The sequence below is a fragment of the Gopherus evgoodei genome, chromosome 5 (genome assembly GCF_007399415.2).
Source record: "Gopherus evgoodei ecotype Sinaloan lineage chromosome 5, rGopEvg1_v1.p, whole genome shotgun sequence".
Taxonomy (NCBI): Eukaryota; Metazoa; Chordata; order Testudines; family Testudinidae; genus Gopherus; species Gopherus evgoodei.
The window spans coordinates 119,880,992-119,903,986 of record NC_044326.1 but is presented as its reverse complement, the minus strand read 5'-3'; the positions used below and the strand labels follow the sequence as shown (position 1 = coordinate 119,903,986).

The window sequence follows — 22,995 nt, the reverse complement described above, 5'->3', positions numbered from 1 at the left end:
CAACTCCTGGAGTACTGTCATCATTAAATGAAAGCTGGGGTGGCATTTTTATTCCATTGAGGTTCTCTCAGTTACTCCCAACACTAAGGCCTTTTCTACACAAAAAATTGTACCTATTTTCAAAATTGGTTTAGTTAGATGGGTGCAATCTTCTTAGGTAGATGCTCCTATTTCTGTTTTGGGATTGATTTCCTGCTGACTTAAGCTGAATCAAAATACACCATGTCATGTACTCCGTAGGCAGGACAATAGGTGGACAACCCGCATCAGTGACGGGATCCTCAGAGACCACAAGCAACCACTGGACAGACCAAAAACACTAGGCCAATCCCATGACAAAACTCTTCGGCCAGAAATGGAAAGAATGTGCTTACAACAAAATGGAATGGTGTGGCGTTGACTTGCGTTTGTGGAGTGATGGACGAAGGCAAGCTGGACAAAGGTGAATATACACCAGAATAACCGTCCACATGCAGGGTTTGCATCAATTTAACTAAATCAGTTTCTAAATGGATTTAGTTACAAGAGTACAAGGGTCTTGTGTAGACAAGGTGTCATGATATAAATCCCCAATCTGAACCTTAGAGTCCAAAAGATGGGGTACCAGTATGAACTCCTCTAAGCTTAATTACCAGCTTAGATCTAATAGGCTGCCACCAACCAGGACTTACAGTGCCTGGTACACTCTGGTCCCCCCAAAACCTTCCTTGGAGACCCCAAGACCCAGATCCCCTGGATCTTGACACAAGGAAAGTAAACCCTTTCCCCCACTGTTTCCTCTCCCAGGCTTCCCCTCCCTGGGTTACCCTGGAAGATCACTGTGATTCAAACTCCTTGAATTTTAAAACAGAGGAATTCCACCTCCACCCCTCCTCTCTGCCACCAATTACCTGGTGAGTACTGACTCAATTTTCTTTGAGCCTTAACAAGGGGAAAATCAATCAGGTCTTTTAAAAAGAAAACTTTTAATAAAAGAAAGAAAGAGAGTAAAGATCATCTCTGTAAATTCAAGATGGTATATTACAGGGTTTTTCAGCTCGTAGACACTAGAGAGAAGCCTCTCCCCAGCAAAAATACAATTTAAAATACTTCCAGCAAAATACACATTTGCAAATACAGAAAACAATCAAAAGACTAAACTAGCCTTTTTCCTGGTACTTACTAAAATTAGAACAGAACAGATTTTTTCAGAAAGATTGGAGGAATCTGCTTACATGTCTGGTCCCTCTCAGAACCCAGAGAGAACACGGCCAAAGAAAGAACACACAAACAAAGACTTCCCTCCACCGAGATTTGAAAGTATCTTGTCTCCCGATTGGGCCTCTGGTCAGGTGTTCCAGGTTCACTGTTTGTTAATCCTTTAAAGATGCAAGAGACATTAACCCTTAACTATCTGTTTATGACACAAGGCCTAACCTGTCACTTCTACTTTAAGAGTTTATGGTTATTTGCTATGTCTATTGCTGCTTCAGCTCTATTATCATCCTTGCTGTTTTTGCCACAACTCCTGTTTCCTCAGTGCGAACAAATTTGCCGAGATTTCAGTTTGTACAATACTTCACAATGAACATCTTTCGGGTGGGAGGGGGGAGAAACTAGAGTCCCCAGTGAGATGTGTCAAGAGAGAGAATGAAAAAGGAAAAATACTGAAGCATTGTGTGTTCAGGACTTGCTTCCAAGAAGAGCTCAATGGATATGGAAATTGATTAACATTTACCTCATGGCTCTGCATTTTATCATGTAGTACATAAATCACATTGGGTAAGATAATTTAGTGTCAAATCCACCTCTACATAAGCCAGCAGGGAGCTGCACAGAACTTAAAGGACTCTTGTATGCACTTTCACTAGGTACATCAAGAAGTTACATGTACACAGCACCAATGACAGCAATTTTTTTGAGTGCAACATCCCAGGTGCTAGTATAAATTTTTATGATGATGATGATGATGCTAACAGAAAGAAGAGGCCCAAGAGAAAATTAGAATTGCTCTGCCCCAATGAGAAAACACATGAATCAGTAGTGACTAACAGCAGTATTAGAGTTGTTCTGCTAACAGAATGTCTTATGTTTATTATCTAGAGAGCCACAAGTTCCAGGCCACAACAATCTTACTGAATTAAGAATCATACAGAAGAGCACGTTCTTGCATATTAAACTGAAAGACCCTATGACAGTGAAGCTGACAAAGTGCTTGGCCTTGTGTTGAGTGCTAGGAGTGCATTGTGCCCTGATTACCAGTATGTTTTTAAAGCTGTGTGATCTTCAGCTGGCTTATCTACAAAGGATAATGCCCAAAGCTTTTTGTTTCAGTGAGATAAACTGAGCTGTTGAACCTTCCAAGTACATCCAGGCAGAGCATGCTGCTGTCAGTGGAACAAGGCTGCTCTCAACAAATGTTGTTGTGTACTTAGTGACCAGCACTGCACAATACATCCCTGCCCTGAGGAAGTGATTACATTCAAAACTGTGATTGTTTTTGACAATGTTAATAGTACAGTAGCACTAGACCAGGAGCAGTGAAGGAGTTAATGGAAGAAATGAGAGAAGCAGAAGATTTCAGCTGACTTGTCTAAAATCATTCAGTCAGTGAGTTGATCAGTGTGACTCAACTTTTGTAGTTGCTATTAAAGCCACACAAAACAGTGGAACGGATGTATATATATTTTTTTAATCCTAAAAACATAAGTGTGACCATGCTGGATCAGACCAATAGTCCATCTAACCCAGTATCCTGTCTTCTGACTGAGGCCCATGCTAGATGTTTCAGAGGGAATGAACAGAACAAGGTAGTTATCAAATGATCCCTCCCCTATTATCCAGCCCCAGCTTCTGGCAGTTATGAAACCAGAATTGATTGATCTGGAAACTGAATTGAGCAAAGAATTACTTTTCTGTTTTTTACACAAACGCTTATGAAGGGTAGCGAGGCAAACAGTGTAATTTTATAATTAGCACCTCACTTTGAGCCAATCAGATCATTCCTCCTCTTAAAACTTAGTAGCACATTATGAAAGATTATTCTACACCAGTGGTTTTTGATCTGTAGTCTGTGGACCCTCCAGGTCTGCAGACTGTCTAAGATTTCCAAAGGGGTCTGCACATCCATTTGAAGTTTTTTTGGGAGTCTGCAAATGAAAAGGTTGAAAACCATTGTCCTACACCACAAATTACAGACAAGAGTCAATCACTTGTCAAAGTTTGTCAGTTGCAACAAAAGAACATGAACCATACAGGACATTGCTTTCTTGACAGTTGGAGAATGTAGCCTGAGACACAGAAAATGCAGTTTATCACTGGAATTCATCAGCTAAGCAAAGTTCTTAAATGCTGAAATTCTGTTATTTTGCTGGTTTTAGGCAATTCATAGTGCAGGGGTGGCTAAAAGTACTGACCATCCAAGCCGCATACAACAATCTTCAGAAGTTTGAGAGTCAGGGCACGTCTGCCAGGGTGCTGGGTTTCATCCCCACTCCTGCTGAAGCCCTGGCAGGTGTGCCCTGTGGGTCTGAAGCCCCAAGACCCTTCTCCCTGCTGGGTAGAAGGCAATGCATGGAGGGGGGCACATGGGGTCAAATGCCCCCATACTTTTACAAGGGTTTGCTGGCCCCACTTTATCACATGGTGCTGCTGGAGCTGGCAAGGTGGGAGCTGTGATTGGGGAGAAGCAGTAGCAAACACCTGGGAGCTGCAGGGAGCAATTGCTGAGTAAGGGGTGGGGCATGCCTGGGAGGGCAAGTCAAGGTCTTGGAGCGGGCCAAACTTTTAAATTGTGCCCCCAGTTCTCAGTAGGCACCAGTCCTCTCTTGCAGAAGCCTCTAGCCCCACCAGCCTGCTGCAGGGCAGAAGCCTTGAGCTCCCCCCACACCAGTCTGGTAGGGAAAGAATGGGTAGGAGTTTGAGGGGCTGCATGAGCTGCACTTTAACTGTAAGAGAGCTGCATGAAACTCACGAACCGCAGTTTGGCCACCCCTGTTATAGAGCCTCAAATTTTGTTTGCTCTCAGATTTCCATTAACTGGCTATTTTCACATTGAGAACACGGGGAATGTCAAGCTTCACATTTGTAAAATATTTTTGCTTAGAAATGAGCTAAATTTTCTTGGAGAAGTGGCTCATTTTAGGTCTCAACATTTTTTGAAATATGGCTCTTTTTGTTTGTGAAATGGACCCATTTTTCACTTGTAGTGAAAATACAAAAACTATCACTTTTGACTAGTTTTATTGCAAATATTTTCCCATTTTTTAAATTAGAATTCATGATGAGTTGATCTTTGTACAAGAGATGTTACAGATAATGTCCCCATCAGTAGCAATCAAGTATCTAAGGCCATAAACTGGAAGACAAACCCCCTGAAATGAGCAAACGTGGATGAAGATTTTTCAAAAAAAGAAAGATCACAGAAAATATAAACATCTAACCCTTGAATGTAAGGAATTGTTCTGAATCAGCAGCATATTATATTCTTCAAAATGTGATCTTGTGTAAGCAATGGGAAAGAAGAAAAGGCAGAAAATATTACATGTTCCTGTCCATGATCAGGGCCGCCTGTGGGGGGAGCGGGCAAGTGGGGCAATTTGCCCTAGGCCCTGCAGGATCCCCCATGAGAGTTTTTCAGGGCCCCTTCACTCGCTATGGGGGCCCCGAAAACTCTCGCAGGGCCCAGGCCCCTGAGCTGCTTCAGCTCTGGGTCTTCGGCAGCAATTCAGCAGCGGGAGGTCCTTCCGCTCTGGGACCCACTGCCAAAGTGCTGGGTCTTTGGCGGCAATTCAGTGGTGGGGGCCCCCCGCCGGGGGTCTTTGGGACACTTCGGTGGTGGGTCCCGGAGCGGAAGGACCCCCTGCTGCCGAATTACCGCCGAAGCAGGGATCCCCTGCTGCTAAAGACCCCAGGCCCCCTGAATCTTCTGGGCGGCCCTGTCCATGATTCTTGTATGTGTGTACATATGACAAAAATATGAATATGCCCTATATATATTTGGTGGGTGTGATGTTGCACTCCATATGTTTTATGGAAATATGTTTATAAAGGTGAATATGATATAACTGAAATATGCTTCATGCAAAAGATTTCTTATAAGGTATTACAAAGTTTATAATCTACTGAGTGTGTTCATCCTATTTGTATGAATGTATTATTCTTGTATCTAAACTAGAAATATGAAGTATTACTCTGTGGTCCTATTGTAATTATGCAAAGTGTGGGCCATTAATGGTGGCTTAGGATCTTGATGGCTCCCATTAATTAGAACAATTGCTTGTAAATGGCTCTGTTTACTTGTAAACCTTCCTGTGCTTGGGATCTCACAGGATATGTGACCATGTCACCTGCCACTGGAATCCATCTTAAAACTGGTGCTTTTCCTTTTAGAAAGAGAGGTGGGGACCCAGAGAGACAAAAGATTCCCACCTTGTGCCAAAGCTATAAAAGGGGGTGGAACAGAACAAAGAGGGTTGCCAGTCATGAGAAATCCCCTAGTTAACACCTGAGCTGGAACTAACAAGGACTGTACTAAGAGAGAGTCTAGTCTGTGAAGGAAGCTTATTCGAACATCTGAGGGTGAGATTTACCTGTATTCTGTTTCTTAACCGTGTTAGGCTTAGACTTGCATGGCATGTTTTGTTTTGTTTTGTTTTGCTTGATGACTTCCTTTGTTCTGTCTTTCATTACTTGAAACCACCTAAATCCTACCTTTTATACTTAACAAAATCACTTTTGTTTATTAGTAAACCCAGAGTAAGTGATTAATACCTGGGGGGAGCAAACAGCTGTTCATCTCTCTCTCTCTCTCTCTCTCTCTCTCTCTGTGTTGTAGAGGGTGGACAATTCATGAGTTTACCCTGTATAAGCTTTATACAGAGTGAAACAGATTTATTTGGGGTTTGGATCCCACTGGGAGCTGGGTGTCTGGGTGTTGGAGAAAGGTGACCTGCTGAGCAGTTCTTGGTTAAAGCCTGCAGCTTTTGGGGGCGTGGTTCAGACCTGGGTCTGTGTTGCAGCAAACTAGCATGTCTGGCTCAAGTAGGCAGGGTTCTGGAGTCCCAAGCCATCAGGGAAAACGGGCTCAGAGGTAATTTCAGCACATCAGGTGACAGTCTAAAGAGGGTCTCCGTGACCTAACCCCATCACAGTCGGAATAACCAATCTGTTTCCCAGTGCAGAGCTACTAATCCACACATTTAGGGACTAATTTGACACTTCTGAAGACAAACAGACTCATGCTATAAACCATTGTAAAGGTCTGGCATTTCATCAGTGATCCTTCATCTAGAGTCTGTGTAGTGTATCAAACTAGAGTGTCTGGCAGATGCTTAGATTGCTTTACGGTTTTATCCCTAGAATAACAGGGACTTAGTTCAGGCCATAAAATATCTTCAATATATTTAATTATTCCATATAATTTGGCAGAGTAGAGCTATAAAAGTTTACATTTCTCTAATATGTGTTCGACTTTACACTGCAAAAGTTAAATGCCTTTTTCCTTTCAAGTGTCATTACCAAGACAAATCAGGAAATGTCCGAGTTTTAAAATACCTGAAATAATACATAAATTTTCTCTTTTTTTTGCTGATTGTACAGAGTAGTCCTGGTCAAGATAAAAACCCAAGTGTCACCGGAGAATAGTAAATGTTGTGAGCATAGATTGGCACCACATGGAGACTTAAATCACCATTTACCAGTGAGGAAGAGTGAGTTCGATCAGTGTAGTCATTGGGTGCGTCTACACTATGGGATCATTCAGATTTTACATAAACCAGTTTTATAAAACAGATTGTATAAAGTCGAGTGCATGCGGCCACACTAAGCACATTAATTCGGCGGTGTGCGTCCATGGTCCGAGGCTAGCATCTATTTCCAGAGAGTTGCACTGTGGGTAGCTAGTCAATAGCTATCCCATAGTTCCCGCAGTCTCCCCCGCCCCTTAGAATTCTGGGTTGAGAGCCCAGTGGCTGATGGGGCAAAAATCATTGTCGTGGGTGCTTCTGGGTAAATGTTGTCAGTCATTCCTTCCTCCAGGAAAGCAACGGCAGACAATCGTTTCACGCCCTTTTCCCCTGGATTGCCCTGGCAGACGCCATAGCACGGCAACCATGGAGCCCGTTCAGCTTTTTTTTTTTTTACAGTCACCGTATGTGTACTGGATGCCGCGGACAGAAGCAAAACTCCAGCGCTACACAGCAGTATTCATTTGCTTTTGCATGATAGCAGAGATGGTTACCAGTCGTTCTGTACCGTCTGCTGCCAGGGTAATTTGGCAATGAGATGACGGTTATCTGTCCTTCTGTGCTGTCTGCTGCTATCATGGGTGCCCCTGGCTGAGATCGGCCAGGGGTGCAAAGGCAAAACTGGGACTGACTCCCCGAGTCAATCCCTCCCTTATGATTTATAAAAATAGTCAGTCCTGCCTAGAATATGGGGCAAGTGTACTAGAGAACCAGTGTATCAGAGAGCACAGCCGCTCCGTGTCAGATCCCGCAGAAATGATGAGCTACATGCCATTCACAGGGGGTGCCTCTGCAACAACCCCACCCGTTGCTTCCCTCCTCCCCCAACCTTCCTGGGCTACCGTGGCAGTGTCCCCCCCCCATTTGTGTCATGAAGTTATAAAGAATGCAGGAATAAGAAACACTGAGTTTTTAGTGACATAAAATGAGGGGGAGGCAGCCTCCTGGTGCTATGATAGTCCAGGCAGGACATTAAGCTGTGTGGGGGAGAGGAGCCCAGCATCCCACTGCTATGATAGCCCAGGCAGTACAGAATCTTTTCTTTTCACATGAAAGGGAGGGAGCTGATTGAAGCTCAGCCCCCAGTTGCTATGATGAAGACGGTTACCAGCCATTCTGTACCATCTACTGGGAATGACCGGGAGTCATTCCTATTTTCACCCAGGCGCCTCCGGCCAGCCTCACCTGAAGCCAGCCAGGAGCACTCATAGGTTGATGAGAAGGACGGTCCTTCTGCACCATCTGCCACCGGGGAGGGGAGAGGAGCGGATACTTCTCTTCACTGCTGCAGCATCGCGTCTACCAGCAGCATTCAGTAGACATAGGGTGACACTGAAAGAAGTCAAGAAATGATTTCTTTCCCTTTTCTTTCACGTGGGGGGAGGGGAGTAAATTGATGAGCTATTCCCTGAACCACGCCGGACAATGTGTTTGAACCTACAGGCATTGGGAGCTCAGCCAAGAATGCAAATACTTTTCGGAGACTGCTGTGGACTGTGGGATAGCTGGAGTTCTCAGTATCCCCTCCCTCCCTCCATGAGCGTCCATTTGAGTCTCTGGCTTCCCATTACGCTTGTCACGCAGCACTGTGTAGCCTGTAGATTTTTTTTTCCAACGCTTTGGCATTTCGTCTTCTGTAACGGAGCTTTGATAGAACAGATTTGTGTCCCCATACAGCGATCAGATCCAGTATCTCCCGTATGATCCATGATGGAGCTCTTTTTGGATTTGGGACTGCATTGCCACCCGTGCTGATCAGAGCTCCACGCTGGGCAAACAAGAAATGAAAATCAAAATTTTGCAGGGCTTTTCCTGTTTACCTGGCCACTGCATCCGAGTTGAGATTGCTGTCCAAAGCGGTCACAGTGGTGCACTGTGGGATACCGCCCGGAGGCCAATACCGTCGATTTACGGCCACACTAACTTTAATCTGATATGGTAATACCAATTTTAGCGCTACTCCTCTTGTCGGGGAGGAGTATAGAAACCTATTTAAAGAGCCCTTTATATCAATATAAAGGGCCTCGTAGTGTGGACTGGTACAGCATTAAATTGGTTTAAATCTGCTAAAATCGGTTTAAACGCGTAGTGTAGACCAAGCCATTGTTTGGAAGGAGGAAGGAGACTTTCCCTACTGGATGGAGGTACACCGCTACCTTGGTATAACACCACCCAATAATAACATGAATTTGGATATAACACGGTAAAGCAGTGCTCCTGGAGGGACAGGGCTGTGCACTCCGGTGGATCAAAGCAAGTTCAATATAACATGGTTTCACCTATAACACGGTAAGATTTTTTGGGTCCCAAGGACAGCGTTATATCGAGGTAGAGGTGTATTCATTTGAATCTCAAGCACTTCCTTGAGTTAAATATATTCCTGGACACTTTAAGATCCGCAATTATATGAGAAATTCACAAAACTTTTATCAGGTTCCCTTGCAGCTGTCTTTATTTTTGCTGGGACAGACTGCTTGAAGATGCAGGCTGAAACGCTGTTTAAATTGTCTCCAGCTGTCTTCCACTGTCTAGTTTCGACTCTAGGTGGAATTTTTATCTGCTTCATTCTTCCATGTAGGAAATTTCTTAGTTCCTTTTTAGTCCTGAAACTTGTGTTCAGCTATCAGTCAGTGGTTTAGGAGCTTGAAAGAGATTTGCTTTATTCTATGACTACAGCCAACTGGTTGTGCATAGCAGTAGCTTCACAGCACCCCTCCAGGACTGTGTTTGGGAAATTCAGCCCTGAAAGACAGTCCCCAACACCACACAGTACACTCATTTCCCTCCAACTACTTTGCTGCCTTGTGACTAGAACATGGAGTCTGTCTCAGTCTTCTAACCCAACTCCTTCCTTTTTAAACTCTGCCTCTTTCTTCCTCTTCCCTTTCTAGTCCTGGAAAGAGGCGAATAGGAAGGATAAAGGAGAAATAGAAGAAAGGAGAGAAAGTAGATGGAGAGATGGGTAAAAGAATAGTATCTCTGCCTTTGAGTTCCCTGCCACGGTCACTCCCAGAACCCAGACAAATGGAGCCAACCCTCCTCCTTCCATCTCCCAGGGCTCTGAGACAGGGCTTTTCAGACCTCATCCCTCCTCTGTCCTGACAAGTAACAAGATGGCCAACTCCGCTGCTGCCTCTATTCATGCCTCAGAACCTGAAGCATCCCCCAGGCAGCCTGCTTCCTAGGGGATCTCTACTGCAGCCACATTTCATCAGCACCCTTGTCCTCAGCACTTAGGGTAAGTTCCACTCTAGCTAGCTCTCTTGCCCTTTCCAAGTGAGGAATTAACTGCACCCCCTCCATCCTGTTTCTCCCTCTGTTACCCTCACAGAGCCTGTTCACACTAAGATAAAAGGTGGTTTTAAAGAACACACTAGTTAAAATATTTTAATGAACACATTTGAAAGCCCTAATGTGAACAGGGCAAACTGTATTTTAACACTGTTAGCTGATCAACATGGCTTCCCCTGTGGTCCCACTTCAGCTGGGATGTGATGGGGAAATCTAATGGCATTTCCTTCCTCAAGAGAAAAATAGGCAAATGTAAAAACAAACACGCCCCCCCCCCCCCAGCAGTCACTGACGCCCCACACCTCAACCAAAGCTGCTGGGGTAGCTGCAGAATGCTCTCTGCTATGATTCTACAATCCAAAGGTGCAGAGCAGACCAAGCCAAAACTACCAGAAGTTGTTTTAAAAATGCATCTTACTGTTAAGTAAACCCAACATCAATGCAATAAAGCTACACAAAGATGGAGACATCTCCTATGGAGTTGCTGCCCACTCTTACCTACTCTTACCTACTGCAGCTTCCTTTTAACTTTTTCCATTCTTCTTTTTACTTTGTTTACTCTGTCAGAGAATTAGCCTTCCTGGAAGCAGCATTTCGTGTCTGATTGACAGAAGTCCTGCTTCTGTCTCCATTTGTTTCCCTCTGGCAACATTCTCTCTTCATTTTGACACCTCCCTTCCATTCTCTCTCTTTCTTCCTCTTGTCTCTCATCACCTGTACTATGGGCAGAATTCAGCTGTCAGGTATGCATACACATTTCCCATTAATGTTAAATGGAACAAGTATCAGAGGGCCAAATTTGCCTTTTTAATAAAACAACCTCTTCTGTTCTTCCTTCTCTCTTTCCACCCCTTGCCTTCTGTACAATAGCTGTTCCCACTCCTCCCTGGTGTCAGACTTTTCCAACCCTCCCATCCAATGCTCATCATACTTCCCACATTTGTGCCCCTCTGCTCTCCCTTCCCTCCTTTTCAAAAAGGGAATCTTTTTTCAAAAGTGATTGAAATAAAAAGAAATCTTCTTAACCCTGCTTTCAAAGTACTCATTTTAACTGTCTTAGGCCATTCTCTTTGTAAAAGCAGCTGTCATGGAACCTGGTTACAATGCAAATCTCCCCCAAAGGTTAAAATACCAGTGTATGTGGGGCATTGTGGCGTTTGTCGGTGTCCTCAGACCATGCCCTGATCTATCCAGCTTGGATGTTTTTACAGTGTAGACAGGTCCTTACTCTAGAATATAGCAATCTTGCAAATGAGCAAGGTCATGGACACAGGTCCCATACAGGGCTGGAATAGTGAACTTTCTGAAGTGTGATGAAGCACAGTTTAAAATCAGCAGTAGTTGATTCAGGTTCTGACACAGTTTAACTGTCTGCTGAGAATAGAGCGAAGGCATGGGACAAGTCCAGAGGGACTTCAGTGAGAGCATGGTGGGGGGTTTTAGCACCATTCTAATCACGCTGGACCCCATTCACAGGGACTGGCCAAAACTTGTTAGGATATGACCCAACCACAAATGAGCTTGAAGAGTGCTTAAAAACAGATTTAAAAGCTGCTGTTACATCAGTGTAGAGGCTTTTAATGAGTCCTTTCCAGGCCTAGCGTGTCTCACCTACTGAATTCACAACACAGATGAAAAGATAAGGAACATTTTAAAATTCATACTTGTACTGCCTGGGCTTGTGCAGAAGCTTTATTAAAATGTTGCTACATTTTCAGTGCCACTTGAGTCCCTCCTGCTAACCATTAGCTTTGTTATGGATCTGGGTAGCTGGCCAGCTAGAATAAGCCACTTATTGTACTTGTACTCGAGCAGGAGGTAGAGGCGAGTGGCAGGGCTAGTAAATGACAGTGTGAGGTGAGGAAAGCCTTCTGTAGGTTGGAGATAAGGTTTCTGGGCAGCACTGAGAACCAGAGAGAGAAGACATGGGTTAAGCTCAGCATGCGGAGCCTTGAGAAGCTGGAAAGAAGCATAAAAGTGACTTTTTTTCCCTTAAGTCCTCCACAGTTATGGAGTCATCTTATGTCAGTTTAGCTCCAAGTATCCTTGGATATTCTTCTCGCATTTTCAGAAATACAAATTCTCATCTGCAAAAACCTGAAACTCCCACAGGAGCAATTTTAAGAAAGAAATCCAGAAAAACATCTTTTGGTCTTCCTAGAAATATTTCCATTTCTGAGCTATGTGAGAAATAAATGCTACTCTGAAACTTGCCTGTGCAGTTCATGGTTGCTGCCTTTTCTTATCTGCATGCCTCTGGATGCATTATGAGTGCGAGTTGATTTAATAGATTAATAAGAAAGGGAGTCTGAGAACAAGCAAACAGCATGGGTCACTGGCTAATACAAATTATTTCCTCTAATTCTTAACTATTTTTCATGTATGCTTTCAGTAGCTAATTGTGTGTGGTTTTGCTCATTTCCTGATTATACGTTGTTTTCTGGTGTGGCACACTGCCCTGAATTCTATACCGAACTAAATCCCACACAGCCCCTCTGGAAGTTAGTACTGTTGCTACCCAATGAAGTCACTGAGTGCACCTTAGGGGTCTGGAGCTGGGTGTGCCTCAGCTCAGATATAAGCTGTGAAGGTGTTTCATCGGCTAGCTCCTGTAGACTCTAGCACCTGATGACTCCCAATAAGCACTTAGGCCTGTTGCTCAAGGAAAGGATTGTTTCCTAGTGGAGATAGAAAGGAAGGTCTTTCAAACTCAAGGTACAACCTCTCACTCATAACAATAGAGAGGGTTAAGGCTCCTCAGGCCTCCTAACTGGGATTCCACTTTTAGTCCATTCCAACAAAGGCAATTAGACATCACCTGTGTTATGCTTCCAGGCCAATGTAGCTGTTCCTACATGGCTCCTGATAACAGGCAATTGACCTGTGCACGACAAATGGCCCATAATCATCACCCCACAGCCCTTTCCCACAGGCTACTGCAGCTCCTCCTGGCATGAACTTGCTCTCCTAAGGGCTCTGTGCCCCTCAGAAGCCTCCTAGTTTTCAAGCTGTCTCCTGTGGCTGAATCCCTGGAGACCCAACTCCCTTTCTAGGCCAGACTTTTTGAAATCGTTTCCACCTCCTTCCTGCTATTGACCAGGAGAGGAGACAGAGAAGGTAAATCTCCATGACTATTATTATTTCTTCTACCTTTCCCTTCTGTCTCATATGCTTCCTCTCTTCCTGCTGTCCACTCTTCTTTTCCAGGTTGATTCTGATCCTTCATTTCAGCTGTTTCTCACATGTGTGATTTCACCTTCCTCCTCCCTTCCCTGGGCTTGCACTATGAAATGAACTGTTCCTCCTCTATCTCATTTTTGTTAGTATTAAAACAATTTATAAAGCTGCATGTGTATTTGTTTAAGCTTTCTTGTGCACCTCACAGCTTCATTCGGTTCTGGTGCAATCTGGCAGCCTAACCGTCTCTAAGGGTATATCTACACTACCTGCCAGATTGGCGGGTAGTGATCAATCTATCAGGGATCGATTTATCAAGTGTAGTGTAGACGCAATAAATGGATCCCCGATTGCTCTCCCGTCGACTACTGAACTCCAGCAGTGCGAGAGGCGGAAGCAAAGTCGATGGGGAAGCTGTGGCCATCGATCCAGCATCATGAGGATGCAAAGTAAGTAATTTTAATTTGATCTAAGATATGTCGACTTTGGCTACGCTATTCTCATAGCTGAAGTTGCGTAACTTAGATCTCTTCACCCCCCCCTCCCAACCGCCAGTGTAGATCAGGTCGAAAATAGGACACTTGGGTTGTCTAGAGACTGACAAACAGTTACATCCAGCATTGTTTGTTGAAATGGCAACCTCCCAAAATCAAGAATAGCATCTGTTTCTTTGCTGTTACGTGGATGTTTATTTAAACTGAGCCATGGGAAACAAATGCTTAATTAGTGTTTGATGTCAGAAAGATTTTAGAGAGAGAATTTGCTGGAAGCGTAAATGGAAGGAGATTTCACTTTTTAGAGGATTTGATAAAGCCAATAGAGATGAAAGAATTGTCTTGTGGTGAAGAGACTGGACTGAGACTCGGGGAAGCTGGGTTCAGTTCTTGGCTCTGCTATAGATCTCCCATGTGACCTTGGGCAGGTCACTTAATCTCTCTGTGCCCCAGTTCTCTTTCTGTAAACAAGGGGCTAATATTCTTTCCCCCCACCCTATCCATCTTGTGTATGTAAAATGTAGGCTCTTTAGGGCAGGATCTACCCTTTAAAATGTGTTTGTGACACAGCGGGGCCCTGATTGAAGTTGGGCCCTCTAGATATTACCATAACACAAGTAATACTATAATATGTGTTTGTTTTTAAAGTGACTGTTCATCAAGAGCCTGAGTGGTGTTCTGTAAAGCTGTTATGTCATTCCAACCAGAGTCATTCAGGAAAAATGATGCGCATCCCCTGAGAAATGCTTGCTTTCTGCTGTCAGACACTAAATCTCCGAAGATTCATCTCCGAAGATTTACTACAGCAGAATTAATTTTCATCACAATAATCACCAACTCAGCAACTTGCCTTTGGACCTTTCAACCACACTTCTAACCTCAGATCATTCCCTGGGAAGAGATGGTAAATATTTAGCAGTGAATGACATAAAAATATCCCATGCTACTGCTACGAAGTGGCTGTTAATTGTCAGTACTTTCCCCTTGAACTGTTGTTGTTCATATAACATGCTGCAGATTTTAGTAGCTTTATGACTCAATGAAATAGTGACATCCATACCTTTTCAATGTATTCCATGCCAAGGGATTTTTAAATGTTTTAAAAACAACCTATTATGTGACTCAGTAGGTCTTGAATTGAGTATATTTCTGCTAGTGGTTGAAATATTTTCTATTCCATCATTTAAATTGTATGTTTAAATCTGAACACTTCCTGCCAGTTTTGTTTCCCAAGTACAGCAGGATCTAGAATGAAGAGATTCTGTGTCTCCCGGTTTACATTTCTGTACCTATTTAAATGGGCAGGAAGGATATGAGGTGAGCTCAAATTGCTTAATCCAGATTCATTTCCAGATTGCATATGCCCTACAGCTGGGGGGTGTATAGACCTGGGATTTTGGTTCAATGAACTATAAAGATAGAGGTCAGATCAAAAATTCCCATCTAGATGTGGCTTCAGAAAAAGCCAATAGCTTGGCAGGCTATAGTAGCAGTTAGCCACATTTTGTACTTACTTTTGAAGTGCATTGCTCTCTAGCACTGGTTGGCAATTAACATTTTAATTTAGGGACAGGTCAAAACAAGATCATTTTTACCCTGACTTTCCACTCCAACCCTCAATTTCGTTGGTTCAAATACCATGGAGCCTGGATCCAAACTACCCACTTTTTTTTCTATAGCCAAAACACAAACCCCAGCGTCTTGATCTGGCAGTATTTTCAACTCTTTGTGAACTAGGGAGTTTCCTGGTGGACATAAACCATTGTGAACTGGGTGATTTCCAGGTGGGACATGAATACTTTCTCTGGGAGGTTTTGGTGGCTGCCAAGAGGCATCATCTGGGGAGATGGGACAGATCTCTTGACTGCTGGGAGACAGAACCAGGTTAAGAATATAGGATAGTACATGTGCCAAACAGGAGAGTTTGTCCACTTTTGTGTCTGTCTCCCTTCCTGCACTCACTATGTAAAATGCTTTCCCGTGCTGCAAGTTCCTGGTTGATCCCCAGTAGTGAGGAGGCAGATCTCATCAGAAGGTCAGGCATGCTGTTAGGGTGGATTTACCATGGAGCTCAGAGAGGCTTCATGCAGGGAAGATAGACTGGCAATCAAGAGGAGGTAAGCTGACAGGTGGGGTGCATAGTGCTTGCTGAGTCTGCATGTGTGATGATTTCAAGCCAAATCTTAAGAGGCACTGACAGCCTATAATTGCATTGAGATTGAAGGTGGTTGCAGGGGTTAGCTTCTCTCAGGATTTGTCCCTAAATCATCACGTCTAGAAGCCCAAATAAACAACAATTAAACTTTGTACAGCATGTCAAAAACCACGTGTTAGATAAGTGTTACATTTTATTTGCTTATAACAAGAGCTGTGGGGCTCTGACATAGATTGGAAGCTCATCAGGATCCAATGCCTCACATTCACTACCTTTCCCGCTTTGGGGATATTAGCTTAAAGGTGGTCTGTGCTAGTCCTGAGCGAGCATTGAAGAGGAAAGCAGTTTGCGGTTGGAAAATGCTGATCTGATGGAATAGAAACATTCCATGTGAGTATGTCGATTCCATTTATACTTTTGATGGAAACCAAAGAGACTGGCCAGCCTGCCTGGTGTACTGGCAGCCTGCTGGCCAGGCTGACAGGAAACCAGTCAGGGTCCTGGCTCCCCTGCTGACAGGGGGACTCCCCGGTTGGTTTCCCAGTTGCCAGCCCTAGGACTTGTCAGTTCATGAACTGCCCACTTTGCAGGGGGGCAAGCGGGCTGAACAGTGAAATGGATTGTTCCATTTTGTCAGAAATTCCCCTACAGAACTAAACATCGGCAACTCAGAATGTCCTGCAAAATGGAGATTCCTATTTCTTGCCAACTCTATTGAAAAGCAGCCCGGAAGAGTTGCATTTACATGGCTTTGCTTGTTTACTGGTCTGCATGAATTTCCTTAATATTGAAGTTACAGAATTTTTGCCCCAAATTACTGTTTTGAAATCCTACAGCAGATTGTCTGATGGGTGACAAAAGGAAATAAATGAAATGTACAATTATATACATTTTGTTGTCAAAGTACCTAAACCAAACCATGCAAAGCTTTTATGTTTATGGTGCACTGAGAATACATTATAGTAATCTACGAAAGAGTGAGAGAGAGATAATAGCATGAGGAATAAAGAATGAATTGTTCAGCCAAAGCTGCTGAAAAGTAATATTGAGTTAAGAGAAATACTCAGAAATTGGCCACTCCAAAATCACATACTGTTTAATACTGTTCAAAAGTAAAAGCTGCAACATTCTAAATTACTGTCCTCCATGTTAAGGTTAACTCTTAACATCCTGCAGTGTTTGTTTGCCTGGGTCTTCCTAGGAGGAGAATTAAAATGAATTCTAACTCTGGGCAAGGCACCAAGTTTCAAACTCTGTTCTACACATGCATGCTGTTTTTCAGTAATATCTTTGCTTGTGAGACAGGGTGGAGAGTACATTTCTCATGCTTGTTTTTTTTTCTAAAGAAAAGTCTTGGATCATCTTCATTAATGAAGCAAAATTTCACTTTGTGGTTTTTCATGCTTCCATGGCTATGGTCCTGTGGATGCAGTTTTCCAAACTTGTTTTTTTTTAAAATCTGAAATGTTCTCTGAGGAGCTCCTTTAGACTCTGAATCAGAAGATCTGTTCCTTGTCTACAATAATGGGAGGAGAGAAGAGATGCTGTTCTTTCCCCTCTACAGTTCTACCTTTTTCTTCCCTTGAAAGAGTAGTTTAAGAGAGTCAGGTTATGGGCTTGATTTCTGATCTCAGCATTCCCAATTGGGCCCTGATTTGTTCACAAAATTAAGTGTAGAAATGTGTGCACATTCTTGTGTATGTTGTTATCCATGGAAATTTAACTTCTGTGCTTTCCCCCAACCTGTTTTCAATATTATAGTTACATAATTTGTACCAAAAAAAAATACACCACTCTGCTATATTGTATAGACTATTTTTTTCAGATACAATTTTTATGTTAAAAAGGGAATCAGCTCAAAATGTTTTGTGCAATGTAGGATTTGTCTAGTCTGAATGAAATTAATACTTTAGAGAGATGCAAATAAGCCATGCACCGCACTGCTGCTGCATCTCCTTCTGCCAATGTTTGTAGTCTTCCAAAGTCTCCTGATATTTAAAGACCTGTGTGAACTGTGATACAAACTATTGCAGATGTGAATGAGGAAATCTAGCATGATAACCACATAACTAGTGTAATTCCTAATTGTTGGCTCGTATCAGTGGTAAAAGCTAGTCACTTGAGCTGATGCAATCTTCTTACCATTACAACTGGTATTTTAGAGCAGAAAGTCTTTTAATGATTATGTAGCATTGTGGCTTTGCTTTATTGGGAAGGCTTAGCTGAAACACCAAGACGTAGCAGTTTTTATTGCTTCTACTGTTAGGCTAGGCAGTTTGAAATGAAGGGATAAGAAGGAATGTACAGCACATGATTTCCATGAACGTATATTCTGGTAATGTCAGTATTCTCTTTGTAGGTGGAGTCTGTGGAATTTTTTTTTTGATAGAACAGTGTTCCATCAGAAAATGTGGGTTCATCTAAATCAGAATGTTTTGTATGAAAATAATGCTTTGACATATTCCACAGAGAGGTTTTCAAACAATTGAAAAGCAAGATGACATATTTAATTTGTATCTTGTTTTATGCTGAGGTTATTTTGTTTTGACTGTCTTGTTTTATTTATATCACTGTATTATATTACATTACATTCACTAATTATGTCTTGATGCTAGTAAAACAAAATATACTTCATAAACATCAACTGGTGCAGAATGTGGTTCTGTTTCTTATACAGAGAGTTTATACTTGTGTTTTGAAAACTGCACTGGCTTCCAGTTTGTTTCTATATGCTATTCTTAGAGTACCATCTTTCTGATAGACAAAGCCCTGTTCAGCTTAGGCCCTGGCTAAAAGACTGCCTTTCTTTGTGCTCCGTCCTGATGGTGAAATCAGCTGAGCTAGAAAAGTCTAGATTATTATTTGTTGAGGTTGGAGGCAGTGCAATTGCATTGAAGGATCCTTGGTCTGTCATTTGATTCCTCTGCAGGGCCCAAGTTTGTTTACCTCTAAGACACATGACTGGATCTACCTATTTATTCAGGCTTTTCTCTGCAAGGGAGTGGGAAGGAAGGTTTGCCTGAGTAGTTGGCTAGAAGGGCTATTTGAGTTTCATTTGCTGGGGAGTTCTTTGAGAGTTCTCATGATTTGACACTTTCAGCTTTGTAACCTTTTACTACCCATAGCTCTTGATAATTATGTACGTGCAACTAGAAGTTATATTTATTGCATAAATTTCAATACAACCAAATAACACCAGAGAAGCACTGAGCTACACTCTCCTCACACACATGAACCTTGAATCTGACACATAGACTTACATTTGGATGGAGGGCAGATTATATTTGCCTGCATACCTAAATATTCATTAAACATCAGCACATATATATCCTTGTGATACACCATGACACATTTCATCATGCTAAATCTAGAAACACTGTAAGGGTGAATAATTAATTATGATTTCCCACAGAGTAGATTTTCCCACAATAAGTATTCTGCTGCTGGCTGGTCTCAAGACAAAACCAGTATTTTTAGCAGTGTTAAATTAGTTACTAGTACATGTGAAAATTATGCAACTTTGTTTTTGGGTTTTTTTTTTACATAGTGCAGGTGGAATGGTACCATTATCTCTGCATGAACTCACCCTCACCCAGTATCATTAATGAGAGCCTTGCGCGGTCCAGAGGCAGGGATTTAGGATCCAACTCTTGACCAAGGTAGCATTTTCAGATGTCTTTCCAATTGATTTTCTAGGCTTGGAGTTTCCCAGGACAATCACCACTATATGTTCAACCATCTCTCGCTCTCTCTTTACTTTTACTTGCATTTCTAAAATAATTAATGACCCTTAGAAAGTACTCTATGTGCCTGGTTTAGCCATTCACAGATCTTCCACTGTGTCCGTGGGAGTTCCAAGCAGAGGATTTGCTGAATCTAGCCCCAGGTTGGACACAAGCTAAACCTTCCTCCCCCTGCACTTTACCAAATGTATTATTTACTCTGGAATCCAATGTAGAGAGTCAAAGTAGTAATGGTAATATTATCAATGTATATATAGCAATTTTCATCACACATATTCCCTAAGTATGTTACAACTTTAATTAAACCTTACAACACCCTGGTGGGGTGGGTTGGTATTATTTTAATTTAACAGATGGAGAAACAAAAGTTAAGTGATTTGCCTAAGGCACTAGAGTAAAGGTAGATTCAAGAATAGAGCTTAGAAATCTTGGTTCCCGGTTTCTTCTTTAACACACTCTGCATCCCTAATCATTCGATCAGGATGATGGTAGTGCAGATAGGCCGCAGTCAGGCATAGTGGCAAACAGACACTGGATAATGTAAAAGCTTCATCATGGACGGCTTCATGTCCTGAACACTAAAAATACCTTAAAAAGTATTTTCCTGCCCTACTGCCTGATTGGTTTGAGTGTTTGTGATGTCTTCAGCTGCTGCATGGGAGATACAGCATCTTGAACTCAGGACTTGGCAGGTAAGTCTGCTTTTCATATATTTTAAGGTGTAAATGCATTTGTAATTTCTATGTCTCCATTTATATTGTCTGTGTTATTTAGTCTTATTTAATAATCACCTATCCAACATTCTAGGTACATGTAGAAAATGTAAACAGACTTCATTTGTGGATACATACAAATTCAACTTGAAAAAAGTCCAGCACTAAAAATTCTCTTAAATCCCTCTAAAACCAACTCTCTGACCATCACTCCCCTCCACTTCTCTCCCCTCCTTTCCTGAAAATGCCTTGGAGAGACCCAAGTTATACCACATGATATGATGGTCCACAGAATCAGGCTTTTAATGGAGACATAGTTTCCAAAATCCAAGGCCCCTCACTGAAAACAACCTGTCTCTATTTCTGCCCTGTTCCCCTGATGCCCCTTCTTATTTTAGCCAAGGATGTTTTAGTCTGAGCTCCCCAGCTACTAGCAAGTGTCTCAGTATCACTCAGGAGAAAATGATGTTTAAAGCATTCAAGATTCAAAGCATTGGGTCTTTATAGAATAAAACAACCTTTGATTGCACCAAGAAAGAATTTGGAAGCCAGTGCTGATCATGTAATGTGTTCCTTCCAGGAAGTACCACTTAACAAATGGAAAGACACATTTTTCCCCAGCTGAAGTTTTTCTGTAATCTTAAAGTGTAGCTCCCACGTAGAAAGCACGAAAGCAATCTGTTCTGGAGGTAACCGAATAGAAGCCAATTTCCTCTAGTGACAACATGGATGAAATTGGCAAGTGCTTACCTCCAGACTACCAGCCTGATGTCAGTCTTTTCTGGACTAAGACTCGCTGATGAGTTAAGATATTAAACAGTTTTAAAGGGTAGAATCTATGCCACGTAAACAAAGGGCTTGGCATACACATGACATTGCTTTGACCTTTTGACATTTTATTCTCATTCTATGTCAATCTCAAGTTAATTTAACTGTAAACACAAAGGAACCCTGTAGCTTTCTGTGCACTGTTAGATTCTCAGTAGGTTTTATATTGCTTTTCAGAGGAAGGCTGTGGTCTATCATTGTCCCTTTTCAGCTGCTCTTGTTGCTTCTGCTCATAGAGAACTTGTCAGGTCACAAAGGGCAGTTCCCTCTTTGCTGCTTTAATTTTCATTTTGATTCTGAAATTGGTTTAAGGGCTTCAGTGTAGCCTTTGGGGCCAATTTTTTCTAAGATCCTTAGTGTGTTAATGCTTACCTTGTTTCCATCAGTTCCTAGCTGACAGCATTTGAAAACTTGGGACATGAGCCCCAGCTGGTGTGGGTATATTCAGTGAGGATAAAAGAACTATGCCAATTTATACTAACTGAGGATCTGGTCCTTGGACTTGTATTGCCTGGTGGGGAGACAAAGGATGAAATCCTGGCCTCTCTGAAATCAATAGTAAAATTCCCATTGACGCCAATGAAGCCAAGATTTCACCTGAGGGGTTTTAGCACGTATGGATTCTTCCCATCCTCAATCAGCAAATTGGTACCATCCCATGTGGTTTTGTGTTCTGACTGGATTTCTTGTAAAGCTTTGTATACAAGAATCTGTTCTACTCACTTGGTTTGATTTTGGGCCAGTCAACTTGTTCTATCCTGTGGTCCTCGTACTTTATGCCTGAATGGGCAAACAGATAGCGAATGATTTCTGCTCTTCCTCTCAGATTGAAATACATGAGCTTGTAGTGTGGCATGATGAATCTCTGAAAGAAAAAGCCATGTTGATTATTTAACATGTTAACTACCCTGCCATATTTATATGGAAGATATACCTACATGTTTGTGACATGTTAATAAAATGTCAGTACTTAATGCCAAATTAAACATGTACATTAGCCTGCTACCCACAATATATCCTACTGCATAGCCACCACATGCAACACCTATAGTTCCACATTCTAGAGCCAAAATAGTCCAAGTTGGATGCTTAAAGCTAAGATGACGACTGTTTGAGTTCAACTAAAAGAGTCAGAAAGAGAAGAGGACAAGGGCATGTCAGTCTACAGCCTTTCTCTCTTTCGTGCAGTTACAAAACTATGGCTTGTCTTCTACAATTTTATTTTATTGTAAAACCCATCTGTAAATGAGGGAGTTGTATATTGTTCTCTGGAATCTGAAGCACTTCACAACTTAGAAATGATGAGCCCACAATGCAGTTATGTTCTATTTTTGTGAACTGCATTTAGCAAAGCGTGTTTCTTTGGGGGTGTTTGCAGGCTGAGCAATTCATAGGCAAAACTTTAAGAACAAGCCAATGGTAGTTTTAAAAGGTTGGGATAGTATCACTTTTAAATATTGTGTTGTAAATGTTTATTTCACTTCTTCCTCATTAATAAATACAAAAGGCAAGTGTCTGGGAGAGGTGAGGTGGGACAAGGGTGAGCTAAAGTTTACATTTTTAAGGCGTGTACAATGTATAGTTTTATATAAGCTCAGGGAAATTCATTTTCTGGTGATGCTTCATGGCGATGATAAATTAGATGGGGGGGAAGTCTCTGTTTTGCAGCTATGAATGTAAAGATGTTGCTTTTTGATGATCTCACAGGGCTTTTTTATCAGTCCAAAAATGTCTAGGCATGGAGATTTTGCACCAGTGTGGCTGCATGGACTGCCACTGGCTGTGATTCTCCTTGTTCGTTTTAGGTTTTCTGCTTAGTCGCTGCTATTTTAGGGTCCAGATATGGCTTAGGGTGTTAACAAAGAGAAG

General features: G+C 42.3%; 1 protein-coding gene across 1 annotated transcript in view; it reads right to left on the bottom strand.

The window, feature by feature from the left end:
* HPGDS (hematopoietic prostaglandin D synthase) overlaps positions 1 to 22,995 on the bottom strand; it is a 71,841-nt gene that overhangs the window by 28,162 nt on the left and 20,684 nt on the right. Inside the window, exon 2 of the mRNA XM_030564819.1 lies at positions 21,850 to 21,991. Coding sequence (XP_030420679.1) covers positions 21,850 to 21,982 — 133 coding nt within the window. The 5' untranslated portion in view covers positions 21,983 to 21,991. The remainder of the gene's footprint in view (positions 1 to 21,849; positions 21,992 to 22,995) is intronic.